This window comes from Aulostomus chinensis, chromosome 24 (assembly GCF_037954235.1).
Source record: "Aulostomus chinensis isolate RoL2024-O1b breed Wild chromosome 24, RoL_Achi_v1.0, whole genome shotgun sequence".
Lineage (NCBI taxonomy): Eukaryota > Metazoa > Chordata > Actinopteri > Syngnathiformes > Aulostomidae > Aulostomus > Aulostomus chinensis.
This window is the reverse complement of record NC_141343.1, coordinates 2,010,981-2,031,621: the sequence shown is the minus strand read 5'-3', so window position 1 is coordinate 2,031,621 and position 20,641 is coordinate 2,010,981. Positions and strand designations below refer to the sequence as shown.

The 20,641-nt window shown below is 46.2% G+C and overlaps 2 protein-coding genes across 2 annotated transcripts; both read right to left on the bottom strand.

Moving 5' to 3' along the window:
• Positions 1-5,527: 5,527 nt before the first annotated feature.
• LOC147238354 (uncharacterized) lies at positions 5,528-10,399 on the bottom strand. The gene is made up of 5 exons (XM_086198177.1): positions 10,002-10,399; positions 9,175-9,873; positions 8,966-9,082; positions 6,433-6,476; positions 5,528-6,295 (listed from the first exon to the last, which is right to left on the bottom strand). Exons 1-5 carry the CDS (start codon positions 10,054-10,056, stop codon positions 6,176-6,178), a joined length of 1,035 nt encoding a protein of 344 aa, XP_086054303.1. The 5' UTR covers positions 10,057-10,399; the 3' UTR covers positions 5,528-6,175.
• A 3,544-nt stretch (positions 10,400-13,943) lies between these two features.
• Positions 13,944-14,865, bottom strand: LOC147238353 (uncharacterized). The gene is made up of 2 exons (XM_086198234.1): positions 14,811-14,865; positions 13,944-14,683 (listed from the first exon to the last, which is right to left on the bottom strand). The coding sequence occupies exons 1-2, from the start codon at positions 14,863-14,865 to the stop codon at positions 13,944-13,946; spliced, it is 795 nt and encodes a 264-aa protein (XP_086054360.1).
• Between the last annotated feature and the right edge of the window lie 5,776 nt (positions 14,866-20,641).

Genomic DNA, 20,641 nt, shown 5'->3' with positions numbered 1-20,641 from the left:
CTCCTCCTGAGTCTCTCTTTTCTCGCAGTAGTGACAATCATCAGCAGCACATGGGCGACGTGAGAGTGCGTCTGCGTTACCATGCTGTGTACCTGGTCGATGAACCACGGTGAAGTCATATGCCTGCAGCTCCTCGATCCAACGTGCGAACTGGCCCTCTGGTTCCTTGAAGGACATGAGCCATTGCAGGGCGGAATGGTCTGTAATGACAGTGAAGTGCAGGCCCCCGAGGTAGTACTTGAAGTGTCGGATGGTGGTGACCACAGCCAGCAACTCACGCCTGGTCACACAGTAGCAGCGTTCCGCCTTGTTGAAGACTCGGCTGTGGTAAGCGATCACCCTCTCCTCGTCCGCCGACACTTGAGACAACACTGCCCCCGAGCTGGAAGGATCAGGTGGAGACAGTATAGGAGCCTCCACAAGGGCCCGCTGCAGAGCGGTGAACGCCATCTCACACTGGTCTGTCCAGGAGAAAGCCTCCCCCTTTCGCAGCAGCTGGAAGAGGGGGGTGGCAATGCAGGAGAACCCCTTCACAAACCTGCTGTAGTAAGAAGACAGTCCCAGGAAACTTTTCAGCTCCTGGACGGAGGTGGGGATTGGCCAGTCCTTCACAGCCTGGACCTTGTCGTCCACTGTGCTGACACCCCCACCACCAAGCCGGTGCCCCAGGAACGTGACTTCCCGTTTCATGAAGCAGCATTTCTGGGGGTGGAGTTTCAGTCCTGCTGTAGCAACCCTCCCCAAGACACGACGGAGGGCCCCAAGGGCCACCTCGAATGACTCACCATGGACAAGAATGTCGTCCAGGTAGACGACACACTCTTGTCGAGGAATGTTGGCCAGCACCTTGTCCATTAGTCTCTTGAATGTAGCAGGGGCGTTGCAGAGGCCGAAGGGGAGGACCTTGAACTGCCAGAGGCCACCGCTGGTGATGAAGGCTGTCTTGGGTTTGGTCTCTGGGGTGAGGGGGACCTGCCAATACCCACTCCGCAGATCCAGTGACGAGAACCAGGCAGACCCCACCACTGTGTCTAAGGTCTCATCAATGCGTGAAAGGGGATAGGGGTCCTTTTTGGTCACCTTGTTCAGAGGTCTAAAGTCTACACACAACCGCCAGTCCACTTTGGTCTTTTTGGGGACCATGACGACGGGAGAGGCCCACGAGCTCGTGGAGGGTTCAATAAGCCCCGCCCGTTGCATCTCTTGCAAGGCCTTGTCCGCCGCTGCCTGTTTGGCAAGGGGGAGGCGACGGGGTCTCATCCTTATCAGGGCGTACAGTGGAGTGGAGACGGCTGCAGGAGGAGGACGCTGACATCAGACCAGCACTCATGTGGGTGGCGAAACGATGCCGGCCGTCGTGGGAAGAGGTGGGTCTGCACTCTCGAGCCACAACTCTAACTCTAACTTAAACTCTAGCAGCAAGTCCCACAGGTAACCTTGTTCCTCAGGACTCAGTCCGTCACAGTTTTTCTGCCAGACTTCCCTCACTGCAGCGACTTCCTCCTTGTCGTCTGAAGGTGGAGCAGGTGGACACCCGAAGCACAGTTCTACTGTACGCAGGGTGGTAAAGAGCGGTGGTGCAGCCCCGGAGCCGGCAGGTGGTGTCTCCAGGTGTAGGTCTGGTCCGGGGGTGGTGGCACTGGGTGGGTTGCGATGTACGTCTGTGTCGGATGTATCAAGGCAAGGCAAGGCAAGGCAATTTTATTTGTATAGCCCATTTTCACAAACAGTTTGTCTCAAAGGGCTTCACATGGCATCATAACAACATCCTCTGCCCTTAGACCCTCACATCGACTGAGGAAAAACTCCATAGAAAACCCTTTTAACAGGGAAAAATCTGAGAAACCTCAGGGTGAGTAACAGAGGAGGGATCCCTCACCCAGGACGGACAGACGTGCAGTAGATGTTGTTACAGACAAGACCTCTGTCTGAAGCTATAAGAAGATCATTAGAGACTCTGACCAGTGCTGTTTCAGTATCAGCAACTGCAGGGACTTTGCTGTGGTGGGTCATAGTGCAACCCGGCTGAGATGGCCGCCCTGACATCTGGACGACGTATCCATCTGGAAACGTGAGAGTCCCGCGCCTCACATCAATGAGACACTCCCATGCTCTGAGGACATCCAACCCCACGATACAGTCCTCCAGGTCTGCTACCTACACCGGGTAGCGGACCGTCTCCTTTCCCACCCCAATAGTCACCATTGTCTCCCCAATCATGGGAGCCCGTTCCCCTGTGACGGTTTGGAGCTTCATTGTGGTGGCGAGGACCTCCATCCTGGCCCCCACCATATCTGGCCTGATCAGTGTAGCGGACGAGCCTGTGTCCACCAATGCGGAGCAGCCGACCCTCGACAGTCAGTGGAATGTACCAGCAGTCATCCGTCCAGGTTTGGCCCAGCATCACGACCTGGTCCAGCTGGTCTCCGCTGCCTTTGGCAGACTGCACCGGGGCCTTTACCTCATGTCCATCTGTGTAGGGTCGGGACACTCTCTCAGGGATCCACATTGTCCCATTTATGCGGTCCCCGTCCCATTTCCCCGCTTTGAGGCCGATTTGGGGCACTGTCTCACCAGATGGCCAGGTTGTCCACATCCCCAGCAGACACGCTGGTCAAGTCTGCGATCCCGATCCTCCCGCAACGTAGCCACTCGCACCAGCTGTGTGAGTTCTTCCACCCAGGCGGGTGCGCCGTTGTCCGGCACCACCTCATTTACTGCCCTCACTCTTGGGGCGTTGTCCCTGACAGTTCCCGGAATTACCGTACCCAACATCTCTCTTTCAGTGGCGACCTCCAAGGCTTCTAGGAGAGATTTGGGGTGACCCAGCAGCGTTTGGGTACGCAGGTCAGGCGGCAGCAGGGCCTGGAGAAAGTGATCGCGGGCCAATTCACTTTGGATTGCGGGGGGCATGTGGGCATAGGTGCGGTGGACCAGCCCCTCAACATCGTTGGCTAGCTCCCTCAATGACTCGCCAGGCCGCCTTTGGCGGCTGCATAATTCTGAACGGAGGAGGCTAGCTGCTCTACACGATCAGAACCGCCTCCTCAGCGCCCCCACCAGCTCGCTGTAGTCGCATCTGTCCTCTGGGCTCAGTAGTAGCAGGCTTGATAAGGCATCATCGGTAAGGCACATGGCAAGCTGAAGGGCCTTTGTCTTAGCAGTCCACTTACTAGCCTGGGCCAATAGTTCGAATTGAGCATGAAAAGCCTCCCAGTCAGCCCGGCCGTCATACCTGGGTGTCTTCATAATCGCCGGAGCGGCGTGTACAGATGGCTCACTTCCACCGACGGCCCGGTCACCATTGGAACGGCGGAACCAGGCTTCGGCCACCAATTTTGTCGTCGCTTCCTTCACCCGCGCTCGCTGCTCTGCCGCAATCACCGGCCAGGCCGCTCCCCAGAAGTCTCGAGCACCATCCTCCTCCTCCCACTTCACCTTACTGCCCGCCCGCGGCAACATTGCGATTCCCTCGCTAAGCAACAGGTCCAGCGGCACCCGCAGTGATGGAAAGGCTCGTTTACTTCTGACACCAATGTAGCGTCCCCCCTTAACGACAGAGGTGCGGAGGCAGTTGACTGTTGCTTAGTTTTTATTTCAACTGAACACAGGCTCCAGGGAACGCACACACCTGGTTTTCCCTCTCTCTTCACACGCGCCCGCTCACACACACTTCCGCACGCGTCACCACCCACACCTTACCCTAGCCAAATCACCGAGAGTTGCCTTCACAGCGCAACGGACACCACGATGACAATTAACAGGACAGAACAGCCTATGTGAACACAATTTAAGATGCACAGAACAACATCACGACACGGTGTACCCACCGTGAAAATAACAATATGGAAAATGGCACTAACAGGACCTCAAGGTGGAGGTCAAGCGGCGAAATTTGAGCAGCAGGAGGTGGCAGTCACGGGCAGCACCTCTGTAGGGGATTGTCGCCGCCACCCACGCTGACTCCGAGAGTCTGGAGGGTCAGTGGCAACTCAATTTCTTAAGCAGCATTTCCACATGCTTTGCAACGGATGTAAACACTACAAATACAGAGAATCACCCATTTAAATTAACCAATATGTTTAATAGAAATTGATCCGTCAGCCATGCCGCCGACGTGCAGCACCCCGCCGGCTCCCGCGCCAGACCGTCCACCAGCTCAGTCATCCGCCAGGACCAGCGGCATTCGGGCCAGCCTGTCCTCACACAGGCGGTCCTGCAGTCGCAGGAAGACGTAACGGGGATGAATGAGCCTGAACCGCCTGATAAATGTTCTGGAACTTTGGTGGATAAAATTCATAAATGAATCTGGCTTCGTGAATTGTGTAATCGCCACTTACCTGTTCGCATTGTGGGAGTGAAATTCATGCGTGCGAGGACGGCGTCCATCCCTCCAGCCTCTGCGCATCGATGATCCACACATTGATGGAGTAGGAACCCTTACGATGAACGTAAGCGTGTTCCTCGTGGGATGGCGCTTTTATGGCAACATGAGTGCAGTCAGTGGCTCCGATTACAAAGAGAATCCGGCTATTGCTGCAAATCAATATTGGCCTGTTCAATGATCAGATCCACCACCCAGGGCATGGCCCGGTTGAGGGTCGACCGACTCACCCCAGAATGGTCCGCCATTTCCCGCTGGAAGGCTTTTTTGTCCCCGATGTATGTGTGGTTGTCAAATAATGTCAGTTACCAAATACCGCCACAGGGTGTCACCAACGGACCAAAGTGCAGTTAACGCAAGAATCGGCTTCCCGCCAACTTCTATGGCACCTCTGCATTTGGCGTGAAACAGCACAAGAATTGACGAACCTTTCGCGTTGATGCATCTGAACGTGAGCGTCGATCCTGGCGTACGCAAGTTTTTCTTGCGTAAACCGCGTTGATACATGAGGCCCCAGATGTTTTCATGTGTTGTGGTCATTTGGAGGAATGGATGATTATGAAATTTAACAAGCCGGCTTTCGCTACTTGCCCAGAGCTAGCGTTTGCTTGGATAAAGTGAGTATCTGGTGCAGATATTTAGTTGTGACAAGGTAAGTAACCATAATCAATCAGTCCTTTAAGAAAAATGCAGAGTTTTCTTGTGATTTTTGCAGGCAACCATCCTTGATTATGTGGCACATTTTCTCCAAAAATGCGATGGAATATGCAATTTTACGCGATGAAATTGTGGGAATTTGCAAAAACTGTGGTTTGATGAAAAAGGAAAAAAAAGTGATTTCTGTTCTCACTAGGCTACAACCTTAATGTCGAGTCTTTTCTAATGACTTCCTATGAAAAGCAAGCAGACTATGTCACTAAATGCTGGGAATCATTAAGATGTCATCGTGTTTTATTTCAGACCTTATGTCACTTCACAACATTCTCAAGGCAACAAGAGGAAAATGGCTGCTCTTGTGTGAAGTAAATGTAATATTTTTCAACTCTCTGTGAAGACATATGTGACTTTTTTTGCCATGAAAATGTGGGGGTTATGAAACCATGCAAGCCCTGCATATTTTACACATCTTGCATGGAAATCGACAATTTATGGGGCAGAAGTGCAGCGTCTTTGAAAAATAGGGCCCCCGCATAAATGTACAGATTTTGGCCGATTATGCGTTGATTCATGCGATCGCAAACACTTTTTTTTCTGGAGGGACTAATAAGTACAAACACACCCACCTACAGTTATTCATACCAGCTGAAATGAAATAAAACCTAGGAGCCATTCTTGAGTCTTCATGTAATGAACGCAATGAAATCAAAGAACTTGGCTTTCCTCGTCACAGCTAGAGCTATGATGGGCCTGTAAAACTACGCAGCAAGAGGGAGCAGGACTTGGATTTGAATCTGAACGCTTCAAAAAGCGAACATTCTAATGTGTCCTGAAGCTCCTCATGCAGTGGTTTAGGCAGAAATTAGTTTCTTACACCAGTCAAGGCCTGCTGCAGCATCACCTGTCAATCATTACAAAGTCAGCTTTGTCTCCACTTTACAGAACCACAACAACAGTGTGGTTGTTCCGTGTACACTACAAGCCTGGTGAGAGTAGAAATAAGACACATGAAAGAGCTGCTGGGGAGGAAAGACTCAGTTCAATTGTTCTTGTCAGATCATACAGGTGAATGACACAACTTCCTCTCACACACACAAAGTCCAAATGAAACACAGAACTGAAGTCAAGGCTGATCTACTGCCTGACACTGGAGTACACACATTCATCTGAGGTGTCCTCCCCCAGTCTTCTTGATCTGCTGAGCTTGTAATCTGATAAAGCAGCATAATGGAGGTTCTCTGCCTCTTGGTTACCCTGGTAAAATAAAACAAAAACCACTTAACTAGCAAACGAGTGAACGTATCATGACTGAGACAGACACACGTCACAAAGAGCAAACGTAAAAATATGTGACTATGACAATAATCATCACTTTGAACAAGTGAACCTACCTCTGCATTTGGAGAGGAGACAACTGAAGATCTTCTTGTTGAGTCTGTCATGAAAAGAAGGAACCAAATTAAAGCTGCAAGCAGCGTTGTTAGGGCCTGAGCCCCCGCGCGGCCGTAGCCGGCCCGAATCCAACGGTAAATCGGCAAATCCCTAGGCCTTGTAGTTGAGGAGATTCGAGCCTCAGTGCGCTGCACAGTGTGACTGCAGAGCTGAGAGCAGAGCTGCCAGCTGGCCCTTTAAGAACCCCTCCCCCGCTGCACTGTCTCTGATCTGTGCTAGAGTGGAGAGAGTGGAGGATTAAGAGAAATGTAGTGTGTAAAAGCTGAATAACTCGGTATACGTTGGCCAAAAGTCACACATAATACCATATTTTTGTAGGGATTTTTGTCAGGAATCCAGTGGTGTGTTTGTAAAAGCTGTGGGTTGTATGGTGTAGATGTGAGAAGCATTTGTTTGAGAGTATGTACCCTGAGAGGACACGCTCTCCCCATAGACTTCCATTGTAAGGCGAAAAAGTGTCACCCCCACTTTGACGGCTTATAAAATCCAAAACGAGCGCGTAGTAGATTAACCTTTAACAGTTTTTAATCAGCACAGTTGGGAGAGTAATGTGTGAAAGTTTGAAAGCCCTGGCATTGACGGTTTAGGAGGAGATAGATTTTGTTCGGGGCGCAAAATTGTCCAAAATTAGACATTCGTGTCCAAATTGTGGACATCCTGTTAGAGTTAGGTCAGGGGTCTGAGTGTATGATTTATCCGTCTTGATGAGACAAGTTCAATGGTGTTCGTCCCATGTCTGTAGGACATTCCTACAGGCTGTGGCGTGGTTTTTTGTGTATGTAGGTGGCGCTATTGAGTAGAGCGCCTCTTTTTTGTTTAATTATTGAATTTTTCGCCGCACCCGATGTACGTACCAAATTTGGTGAGTTTTCATGCATGTTTAGGGGATCAAATTAACTTTTGAAGTGGCGAGTGTGCCTTCGAAACATAATAGGGTCTTCGCCAGGGACTGGCTCAGGCCTTGTAGTTTAGGAGATACGAGCCTCAGTGCGCTGCACAGTGTGACTGCAGAGCTGAGCTCAGGCCCTAACTATGCTCTGTGAAATTTTTAGGGCCTGAGCCAGTCCCTGGCGAAGACCCTATTATGTTTCGAAGGCACACTCGCCACTTCAAAAGTAAATTTGACCCCCTAAACATGCATGAAAACTCACCAAATTTGGTACGCACATCGGGTGCGGCGAAAAATTCGATAATTAAAAAAAAAAGAGGCGCTCTACTCAATAGTGCCACCTACATACACAAAAAACCACGCCACAGCCTGTAGGAATGTCCTACAGACATGGGACGAACACCATTGAACTCGTCTCATCAAGACGGATAAATCATACACTCACACCCCTGACCTAACTGTAACAGGATGTCCACAATTTGGACACGAATGTCTAATTTTGGACAATTTTGCGCCCCGAACAAAATCTATCTCCTCCTAAACCGTAAATGCCAGGGCTTCCAAACTTTCACACATTACTCTCCCAACTGTGCTGATTAAAAGTTGTTCAAGGTTAATATACTACGCGCTCGGTTTGGATTTTATGAGCCGTCAAAGTGGGGGAGACACTTTTCGCCTTACAATGGTAGTCTATGGGGAGAGCGCGTACTCTCAGGGTACATACTCTCAAACAAACGCTGCTCACGTCTACACCATACATTCCACAGCTTTTAAAAACACACCACTGTATTCCTGACAAAAATCCCTACAAAAATATGGTATTTTGTGTGACTTTTGACCAACGTATGCCGACTTATTCAGCTTTTCCACACTACATTTCTCTGAATCCTCCACTCTCTCCACTCCAGCACAGATCAGAGACAGTGCAGCGGGGGAGGGGTTCTTAAAGGGCCAGCTGGCAGCTCTGCTCTCAGCTCTGACACACATGGCAGAGAGCGAGCAGAGAAGGGAGGGGCTCTTAAAGGGCCGGCTCTCAGCTCTGCACTCACACTGTGCAGCGCACTGAGGCTCGTATCTCCTAAACTACAAGGCCTAGGGATTTGCCGATTACACCGTTGGATTCGGGCCGGTGTGAAGGACGCGGCCGTAGGCCGCGCGGGGGCTCAGGTCCTAACAACGCTGCTTGCAGCTTTAATTTTTTTTTACACTTTTACTCCGTTTGACTAAAGTGCTGAATCAGTTCTTCTAATTTCTCTTAAAGTGCAGGACAAGTCAGCCAGATTTAAGACTTGCAATTTAATGAGCAATTGTTTTGTTTTTTGTTTTATCTTAGAGCCTTAATAAAAATTATTGTTGATTAATTGACAAGAAAGATGTTGCCAAAATGTACATGTCATCGAAAATGCATTTGATGAAAAAAAAAAAAAACACACTGTATCCACTGGTCAATAAAAGTGCATGTTCTTCAATAAATAATTGAGCCTCTTAGAGTCTGAATCTGTGTTAATTTCCACATAGCTTCCCTACTATATCCCGTACACTGAACATTTGTCATCAAATATATCATTGACAGTTGAGCCTACCAGAGTGTTGGCAGCTGTGTGTCTTCAACGTCGTATATGTCAGGACAACAACCAGGATGGTGGTGAATGTCAAAGCTCCACTCAAGAAATACACCAAGACTGGAGAGTTTCCTCCACCTGAAGATCCAAATATTACTGAATCTGATTTCTTCATGTGATCATTAATTATCCACCACTAATGAACAACTGAGGCAACATCTCTGACTCACATCCAAAGTCCAACGTGGTCCCGTTTCCAAACAGTATGGCTCCACATGCTGCCACAGCACAGTAGTAGGTCCCACGATGAGAGGAATCCAGACTCTTCATTGGTAAGTTGTAGACACAGGTGTGTGTTTGTGTGTGGGGTTTCCTCTCACACTGATCATTCCTGGCTCCATGGCTGTAAAGGATTCCTGGATGAGCTTCTCCTGAGTTCTTGAACCAGTAAACACTGTGTTCTCTGTCACAGGTCCCACTTTGTACTGTACAGTTGAGAGTCAGAGAGCCTCCTGGCTGGATGAGCTCTGATGCTGATTGATGGACAGAAGCTTGGATGTTCAAGCTGGAATCTTTCACAGTAACAACAGTGCTGTCCAGGAATTCAAACACATCTAAATAGCCACTCATGCAGTAGTAAGTAGCTGAGTCTGAATATTGTGCATCTGAGATCTTCAAGTTATATCCATCGGCTTTAACTTCCAGTTCAAAGCGTTGATTGTCCTTGAATTCACCTTGAAAAGAAGCTTTTCTGTCATGTTTATCCAAGCGAGACACAATCTTTGGTTTCTCTCCCAGAGTTTGTTTATACCAGTAAAACATTAATCCGACTGTTTTATGCTCATAGAAACACTCCAAGGTAAACTCTTCACCCACGTTAACAGATAACAGCTGTAAAGTCGCTGATGGATCCTGAGCCTCAATCTGAGCTGAAGAGAAAACACAGACCAAGACAACACATAGTTAACTTGACAGCATAGCAGACAAAATGTACCACAAAACACATGAAGGTGCAAAGACAAAAGGAAACAACACAATCACAACACATGCAGCTCACCTGTTCTCCCCAACAGCAGACATGTCAGACACACAGCAAACATGGAAGGTGTCATTTTGATGGAACCTCCGTCTTCTTTGGAGAGAATCTGTGTTCATTCTCTTCTTTTAAGAAACATGCTTGTGTGTGATTGGCCAATCAGGAGAGACTAACATTGATCACATGACCAGTTCCTCCTACAACCATGGTCTTTTCTCTTTAAAATGGATTCGCTTGAAGTTAAGTCGGACAGAATGTTTCCAAGTGTTGTTGTCATGAACATGTGTCCACATTTGTTTGTTTTTTTTTCAGAATAAGGCTGTACTCTAGGAAAATCAGTTGTACAAATGAGGAAGTCATCTTTTACATTGCTAAATGCACTAAATATAAAGGTCATATAATTTAAAAAGCTCTCACTGCCTTAAGATAGTCTTATACCAGAGTGGTTAATACTGGGCCAAATTTGTGAGGGGGACCACAAACATCCTCTTGACCTTGTTGGGATTTGCATACATAAGTAGTTGATCATTTCATTCATAAGTGACAACAGAGGCTGATTATTGTCCATATAGCAGTCAGAAAAAAACATAAATACGATGAAAAGTTACTGAAATACTTACAGGGGGAAAAAAGGCTTGTTGTCCACAATTTTAAGTGTCCAACAAGCAAAGATCTGTTTTCTGGTGCATTACCAAGCTCCAGACCCCCACCAGCTGTTAATGTCAGCTCAGAGGTGACTCATTCTGTAAAAGGAAAAAAACAGGAAAAGCACTGACAATACTTCTGCTCAACAAGCTCAAAATTCTGGGTACTGTACATAACCAGTATCTATGGGTCCGGGCCCCCTCCTCTCTTGATTCATGTCTCCAAAACATCTCCACAAGGCCCTCCCCCAGTCCCACTAAGATAGCCATGCTCATCTACATCAAGAACCTATCAACTTGAGTACAGGTTTTCCCCTTGTGCAGTGCAGAATGACCAGTATTCTGGAGAACGTGTATTTACTATCAGTTCTACAGTAATATATAGTTTTCTCACCACAAACATTTTATGTGAGGTACTGAGAGCATTAGAGGTGGAGTTGCAGAGGTGACATCCTTCTTGAAGAAGCCTCTCTCTATCAACTCTATCTGCAGGAGGGAGGGAGAGAGAGACGGGAGGAAGCACTGGTGTGTTCTTTATTCCTCCTTCTTGGTCTTTCAGCTTCGACCAACACAGAAATGCTAAAACAAGACTGACCCACATCTTCGTTTGTTTCTTTGTTGTTGTTAATATTCGGCACCTTTCTGAAGGTTCTGTAGATGCAATCATGTTTGAATTATTTTTTTTCTGAAAATTTTTGTCTTATTCCTTTAATATCAGAACCCCAAGATCAAAGTTTGAATTTTGAGATCAAAGTCAGATGGCAAGATCAAAGTTACTCCATTCTAATTGGGCATATTTTTAACAGGAATGACCCTCTTAGAATTCTGACTTTTCTGACTGATCTCTGTATCAGCTCAACACAACAAATTATAAATAGTGAAAATCACCTCTGGCGGCTGATTGGGATCTGGCCAGTCCTCAACAAGGCATAACCATCAGTAGAACACGTGGACAACACTTGTGTTGTGTAAACTAGTCAAAGATTCCAGGTCCAGAACAGCCAGTAATGGAACGTGGACACAAAAGTGATCTGCAAACATGACTTTGATTAGTCTCAACTTGCTTTACCTGCACTGAAGACATGACATTCATTTCAAACACTTGCCCTTTGAAAGCCACTTCATTTTTTTCTTGGCTTCTGTCAAAGCTTCTCTCTGCTGTGGCCTGGTGTTCTTCCTGTTTTCAATCAAGCAAATTTCCACCAGCGGAAAGCCGCTCAAGGCTTGTACAACTGTGACACAGTATCTCTTGTTCTACCTAACTCACAGCATTGATATGATAAAGAGGAAGGAAACAATTTGAGGGGGTTTTTTGTTTCAATAGGCTGTAGCATTCTTGCATTCTTTTCACAGACATTTAGATTAAAGAGCTAATTTTGGTAACGTGGTTGTCCAGTATCCACAGAGGTGCTGCATTTGCAGCAGTTGGGCCAGGCGTTGCTATTTGAATGCTTGCATGGAGCGTGTTTGTGGCTTGCTTTTAGCAGTTCCTACATTTCAGCTAAACTTGAGTGCCGATCACTAAACCTGATTCTCAGATCAAAGGAGCTCAGGTTCACACGACATGAGTGGGACACATTTTATCCTCCATTTACCAACAGTCAACCTCATCAAAATGGTAACCTCGAAAAGGTTGTCTTGCAATCTCTTCCTCAAAATGGCAGGCTTGTGGAATAGTGGGTGAAATCACTTTTATTTAACAGGATCTTGATTAAGAGGTATGGAACCTGCATGGTCTACCAGCTTAAGGTAATAAAACAGTACAGCACTCGTGACACTATCATGTGAAAGGGAAGTATAAAATATAAAACCAATAACAAAATAAACTTTTTAAATACATATCGAGCGTTAGCGTTAGTTCTGTCAGGCCGTGGTAGTCAAGCGCTATTGGCTTCCCGTCCATCAATCAAACTGATCAATCAGCTGATCACAGCTGCTCAGCATCAGCTGATCAAATCCCTTGCTTCTGATTGGCCCCTCTCAACTTAAATATCACCCGGCCTCAACTCCTGCTCTGCTAGCTTCTGGCTGCTGCTCTGCCTGCGTCATCGCTGCTATCTGCTGCTGCTATCTACTGCTGCCTGCTATCTGCTGCCATCTGCTGCTGCTGCTATCTACTGCTGCCTGCTGCTGCTGCTATCTGCTATCTGCTGCTATCTGCTGCGGCTGCTATTTGCTGTACAGTTGCTCCTGCTCGCAACTTGCTACCCTCCACCTCCCCAGCTCTACCTTGTTGTGTATACATGGCATAGTTCGTTCCATGTCATGTTGCTTGCTCTGTTCACGGGGGTATGTTTGTTCTTCCAGTCTTAAACTGGGAGAACCTTCCCTCACGCTGCTGGTCCCGTTCCATGGTGCTCATGAAAAATTATCAGGGGACTCCTCTGAACAGAGCCATACCGCCAATTTGTACAATAATAAACAAATCAAGCTCATTATCATCTCTTGTGTTTCTTGATGTGAATGGACCTGACAGAAGTAAGTTTGTGACAGTAAGTTAATTTATTCATCAGATGACTGATGATATTAAAGAGGAGTTTATTGTTGCTTTTCTTTGTCACGTTTTTCCACTAAATTCTATACTTTTGGTATTGACATTGGGACTGCTGCTTGCCGAATATTTTTTTCCCAACAATCACCACACATGATATTCAGTAGCGGTGGGTAATGGGTGACACAGGGTGGCACCTGCCCCCCCCTGTAATATTATTGGCCACCCCGTGTGCCACCCCATTTCCATTGGCTCGGGTTGTCGTCGATCATCTTCTGTAGCGCTCCAAGTGGTGTTGCCAAATCTACTTTATTTAAGCGGCTCTGCGCTTATGTTGGCGATTGGGCAGGTTTCCGTACCTGGTTGCAGGTTTGTCTCTTGAAATCTGGCAACGCCGTTTCATTTTCTCAGAGCAGAACCATCAAGTTGAAGCGATATTGAGGGGGAAGAAAACAGCTGTGGTTGTCACATAGAGTTGTCCCCATTCTCTATACAAGTCTATGGAGAAGAGCCGCCATAAGCGGCCCCATGAAATGAACGGAGTTGTCGTGAAACTCCGTTCATTTCACTCTCTCAACAGAGAAGAAGGTACAGTAAGGTTAATATGTTAGTTTTCAAAATCAAATCCTTGTTAACTTATGACTCATTGAGTTATAACACTTTACTCTGTTTGATCAATAGGACTGATACGACTGAATCAGATTTCTGATTTCTTATAAACTGCCGGATGAGGCAGAAAGATATCTGACTTGCATTTTATTACTGATTTAATTTTGAGACCTGAAGATCCAAATATTACTGAATCTGATTTCTTCATGTGATCATTAATTATCCACCACTAATGAACAACTGAGGCAACATCTCTGACTCACATCCAAAGTCCAACGTGGTCCCGTTTCCAAACAGTATGGCTCCACATGCTGCCACAGCACAGTAGTAGGTCCCACGATGAGAGGAATCCAGACTCTTCATTGGTAAATTGTAGACACAGGTGTGTGTTTGTGTGTGGGGTTTCCTCTCACACTGATCATTCCTGGCTCCATGGCTGTAAAGGATTCCTGGATGAGCTTCTCCTGAGTTCTTGAACCAGTAAACACTGTGTCCTCTGTCACAGGTCCCACTCTGTACTGTACAGCTGAGAGTCAGAGAGCCTCCTGGCTGGATGAGCTCTGATGCTGATTGATGGACAGAAGCTTGGATGTTCAAGCTGGAATCTTTCACAGTAACAACAGTGCTGTCCAGGAATTCAAACATGTTGCTCACACAGTAGTAAGTAGCTGAGTCTGAATGTTGTGCTCTGAATATTGTGATCTTCAAGTCATTTCTACCAGATTTACCTTCAAGTTCAAAGCGTCGATCGTCCTTGAATTCACCTTGAAAAGAGCCGTTACCGCCATATTTATATAATTGTGACACAATCTTTGGTTTCTCTCCCAGAGTTTGTTTATACCAGTAAAACATGAATCCGACTGTTTTATGCTCATCGAAACACTCCAAGGTAAACTCTTCACCCACGTTAACAGATAACAGCTGTAAAGTCGCTGATGGATCCTGAGCCTCAATCTGAGCTGAAGAGAAAACACAGACCAGACAACACATAGTTAACTTGACAGCATAGCAGACAAAATGTACCACAAAACACATGAAGGTGCAAAGACAAAAGGAAACAACACAATCACAACACATGCAGCTCACCTGTTCTCCCCAACAGCAGACATGTCAGATACACAGCAAACATGGAAGGTGTCATTTTGATGGAACCTCCATCTTCTTTGGAGAGAAACTGTCTCTTCTTTTAAGGAACATGCCTGTGTTTGATTAGCCAATCAGGAGAGACTAACATTGATCACATGACCAGTTCCTCCTACATTGTTGTCTTTGGTGTATGAGAGGACAAGCATAAAGCTGAATTTGACAAAATGGTTCCAAGAATGTGTTGAAAATGTGTCAACATCCGTGTGTTGTCATCAAACTCAGGTCACAGCGTACAACAAAACTACTGAATCATCTTTTGTATAAATGAGAGCGTGAACTTGCATTTAACAAAGTTAAAAGCACCAAACGTTGAGACTATGAAGTCTCAAGACAACACCAAATTTGTTATACACAGGAGGTGCTGTGGTGGTGGTGGACGTTGTAGTTGTGGGTTGGGGCCTCGTTAAAGGCATGCAGCTCAGCTTTATCTTTTCCACCCCATAGGTCACAAAGGAATCATCACAAATGTGAACAGGAATTGCAGAGAATTGTTGGGTGTAAATTCATTGAAGGAGTGTGGTACTGGACCTGCTCTACCTGTAACGTGTCATGACATAACTTTTGTTGTGATTTGGCGCTATATAAATAAAATTGACTTGACTTGACTTAAACTGAAGCTGAATTGTGAGAACAGAATGTGGAAGTGTACAGAGAATTGAATGTTCAGGGTGGATAAAATGCAAATGAACTCAGTTTCATAATAAGAACCCTCACATACTCAGGACAATGTCAGATGAAAAGTTTCATTTATCTGACGGTGACACTGAACCATCAACTACATTACAAGTCAGTCAGCATCAAGTCAGTGGCAGAAGAAACTCAATCTCAAGCTGTGAGGAAGGTGGACCAGTAGTGGCAGTCAATACAAACCTGCTGGATGTTGGACATTGAGTTTGAACTAATTGTCATTGATCAGAGGACGAGGTAGCATGGAAATGTGTGGAAGAAAATGTTTTGGACCAGTTAGCATACATGTCAGGATATGCTGTAGGGTAAAAAATCAGGCATTAAGTGCCACACACCTATGCTGAAGGTTACATCTTTGTTTGGACGCAGAGATTTTAAACCAGGTTAAGGCCTGAAACACAAGGTCCGTAACATGGAACCTGGACATAGTTGTGAATTGTTGCAGTCAAGAATCATTATAATCAACTGTACATGGCAGGTCTGTTTTATCATTACGAGATGATGCAGACATTCAAAATGAAAGAATCTCCATAAAACTGCTTAGTGCTGCACGGTAACCAGATGAAACAGAGCCAGGGTGGCTGGTTTAAAACTCTAATCAGTCCTTCCAGAAAAACGATGAGGCTGTTTTTAACTCTGTGCAGAGGTTGTATATATATATATATACATACAATGGGGAAATAAGTATTGAACGCATTAACTTTTTTGTCATTACATTTATTTCCAAAGATGCAATTCATGTGACATTTCTGCCAGACACTGGTATTAACTCAAATAATCCACACATGAAAAGAAATCACAACATTCAAATCCATAAATAATGATTATTAAAATTAAGTGCAATAACACAGGAAAAAAGTATTGAACACACCATCTGAGACTGGTTTAAGACTTTGTGGAGAAGCCTTTGTTTGCAATGACAGCTTCCAGACGCTTCTTGTATGTATTAACTAATCGCCCACACTGCTCAGGTGTGATTTTTGCCCATTCCTCCGCACAGATTGTCTTTAAATCTTGAATATTCTTTGGTGCCCTCCGGTGAACCTTTTTCTTTAGTTCTTACCACAAATGTTCAATCGGATTGAAGTCAGGTTATTGACTGGGCCATTCTAACACATTGATTTTCTTATTTTTAAACCATTCGAGAGTCAACTTTGCCATGTGCTTCGGATCGTTGTCCTGTTGAAAGGTCCAGCCACGTCTCATCTTCATCATCCTGGTGGATGGCAGCAGGTTCATCTCAAGAATTTGCCGATAGATGTTTCCATTCATTGCTCCTTCAATTATATGAAGTCTGCCAGTACCACAAGATGAGAAACAACCCCATGGCATGATGTTTCCACCACCAAACTTCACTGTTGGTATAGTGTTATTTGGGTGATGTGCAGTGCCATTTCTCCTCCAAACATGGTGTGTAGTATGTGTTGGAGTTGACCTCGGATCTTTCATTCAAGTTGAGATGACAAACGAGACTCAACGACGGATCATCTTACAGCCTCTTGCGGGTTTAATGCACTGATCAACCACCTCACATCTTACATATAGACAGAACCCTCCTTACAACTTGCATTCACATTTTATACCTTTTGTTGACGTCATTACTCGTGTGTGTACGTGCCTCTCTTCAGCAAGGTGCATCCTGTTTGGCAAGGTACTGGGGTACAGGTTTACTGGAACTTTCAGTCCTCCCGTCCTCATATGACCTGAATTTAAGACCTTGTACTAACAATACCCTGTTTACTTGGAGACCAGTATATCTTACATAAACTCACGCCCCTACATATGACAGCCAAAAAGTTCAATTTTGGTCTCGTCTGACCAGACAACATTCTCCCAGTATTCCACAGGCTTATCCAGATGCTGTTTAGCAGACTTTAAACAAGCTTCAACATGACTTTTTTTTGAGGAATGGAGTCTTGCGGGCTGAGCGTCCATAGAGGCCATGGCGGTGGAGTGCATTGCCTATAGTTTTCTCTGTAACACTTGTACCTGCTGCCTCCATGTCTTTCTGGAGCGCTTTCCGGGTGGTCCTTGGCTCTTTGAGAACTCTTCTGACCATCTTTCTGACCCCCTGATCAGAAATCTTGCGAGGAGCTCCTGTGCGTGGCCTGTTGATGATAAGGTGATGCTTCTTCCACTTGCAGATAATAGCCCCAACGGTGCTTACTGGAATACTCAGATGCTTTGAGATAAGTCTGTAACCAGTTCCATTCAGATGCTGAGCAACAATCAGGTTGCGAAGGTCTTGAGAGAGCTCCTTGCTTTTGCCCATCATGAGATGTGTCTTGTTTGACTACTTGGTGAAAAAACAACCTGTTTATAGGGCCATCAATTAGCACTTACCCAGCTGATGTTGGTTTGCACTTATAGGAAGTACAAAGACTAATTACTTTCAGATTTGAGATGGTATGGTGCCTTTCCTTGCCAAACTATACAGCTTTCCCATGGTGTGTTCAATACTTTTTTCCTGTGTTATTGCACATAATTCCACATAATCATTATTTATGGATTTGAATGTTGTGATTTCTTTTCATGTGTGGATTATTTGAGTTAATACCAGTGTCTGGAAGAAATGTCACATGAATTGCATCTTTGGAAATAAATGTAATGACAAAAAAGTGAATGCGTTCAATACTTATTTCCCCCATTGTGTATATATATAATATATATCTATATATATCTATATATATATATATATATATATATATACATACATCCATGATGCTTTCTTTTTTTGGGCTAGACCACAGGACCTCGCTCAAACTTAGCCCAGCGTGTTCATTGCTGGTTGGAGCTGGGAACCACAAACAGGCAGGAGACCACTGAGTACAATCAAGAGTATTTATTTGCACAATGCAAGATGAATCGCCCAAGTTGTACAGAGCTTTGGGTTGATGTCCTGCTGCACAAAGTTTCGTGAGACTGAGCTCGTTGAAGATCTTGTGGCCTGGAGGCTAGTACCAGTCTTCCTGTGTTATGTGTTTGCACCAATGGAAACTTGTTCTCTGCTTTTCACGCCACCGTAACCACACAAATGCACAGCAAGAGCTGGCTAGATTCAGAAGTGCAAGGTGGGCTTACATGCTTCTACTTTATGACATATACAGATAGTCAGATTTTCTGACTTTTTGTCTAAATATGCATTGTGAGTAGAGATGTAATTATATTGTAATGTCAATATTTTTGATAATGAATACAGCAAACACTTTAATCTTGTTTTAATTTATATTGCATGTGAGTCCTTCCAATTCTTTGTCTTGCAGCAGACTAGACAGCAAAATACTTACTCACAGAAGCATAAGGGACATCTGCATTTTGGCTGTGGGAATAACAAATCACCAATGGTTCATTTAGAAAGACACATTGTTAGGTAACATAATTTAACAACTTTGGATGTGAACAATTTTACATTTGGCTTTCTGTCATTACGTTACATCATGTACCACAGGATGTTGCAGAAAATGTCTGATGAGCCATAGTTCCTGCAAGAAAAAATAAATTATTGATGAAGCAAAGTCAAAACAAGAAAAAAAATCTAAATTTGATTTTGAATTTGTGTTTTTGCAGGCGGGGCAGCAGTTGTATTTCAATTTAACTCAATCAAGATGAGAAGCATGAGAGTGGAAAGTGCTAATGGCACCGACTGACGTGCAGTCAAGGGAAACAATATTCAGACCAAATAATTCAGTTTGTGATGAGAGAAAGAAACCACTCCTCCTGGAACTGTCACCTTATCGTGGTGGAGGAGTTTGTCTCCTAGTGACCCTAGGAGTAATGCTGTCTGGGACATTTTGCCCCTGGTAGGGTCATCCAAGGCAGACTGGTCCTAGGCTAAGGGCCAGACCAAGAACAGTTCAACAGACCCCTCAAGGAAGTAAAATGTATGCGTTTGTGTACCCAGCCCGGAGGGGTCCCGCCCTGGAGCCAGGCCTGGGGAAGGGGCTCGATGGCGAGTGCCTGGTGGCTGGGCCTTTGTTCATGGGGTCCGGCTGGGCCCAGCCCGAAACGGATACATAGACACGTCCTTCTGTGGTCCCACCACCCGTAGGAGAGTCCAGTGCAATGTGGTTTGGGCAGCAGTCCACGGTGGGGGCCTTGGCTGTCTGATCCCCAGGCATGGAAGCTGGCTTTTGGGACATAAAATGTTACCTCTCTGGTGGGGAAGAAGCCGGAGCTGGTGGAAGAGGTTGAGTGTTACTGGCTAGATATAGTCGGCCTCACCTCGACACATAGCTCTGGGTCCGGAACCCAAGTTCTTGAGAGGGTCGGACTCTCTTTCGCTGGAGTTACTGGGGTGGGCTTTTTGATTGCCCTCAGACTCTCTGCCATTGGGGTTCACCCAGATGGACGAAAGGGTTGCCACCCTGTGCCTTCGGGTTGGGGAACGGGTCCTGACAGTTGTCTGCGCTTATGCGCCGAACAGCAGTTCCGAGTACCCACCATTTTTGGACTCCCTGGGAATGGTGCTGGATGGTTCCCCGACTGTGGACGCCATTGTCCTACTGGGGGACTTCAACGCTTACGTGGGCAATGACAGCGTGACATGGAAGGGTGTGACTGGGAGGAACGGCAGGCCCGACCTGAACCCGTGTGGTGTGCAGTTATTGGACTTCTGTGCAATTCACAGTTTGTTCATAACTAACACCATGTTCGAGCATAAGGACACCAGAGGTGAGGGGAGCCGTCAAGCTGAAGAAGGAGGCTTGCAGGGCATGGTCAGCCTGTGGGTTTCTAGAGGCAGCTGACCGGTACCAGCAAGCCAAGTGGTGTGCAGTCATGGCAGTCGCCAAGGCAAAAACTCGGGCATGGGTGTAGTTCGGTGAGGCCATGAAGAATGACTATCGGTCGGCTCTAAAAAGGTTCTGGCAAACTGTCCATCGCCTTGGGGGGGGGGGGGGGCAGCAACTTGCCCACATACTTTACAGTCGGGACGGGAGGCTGCTGATGTCAACTGAGGAGATAATTAGATAATTGGGTGGTGGAAGGGATACTTTGAGGACCTCCTCAATCCCACCAACACGACAGAGTTTGGGGAGTGCTGGGGGGTGGGGTGGGGTCGTCCAATCTCCAGGGCAGAAGTCGCT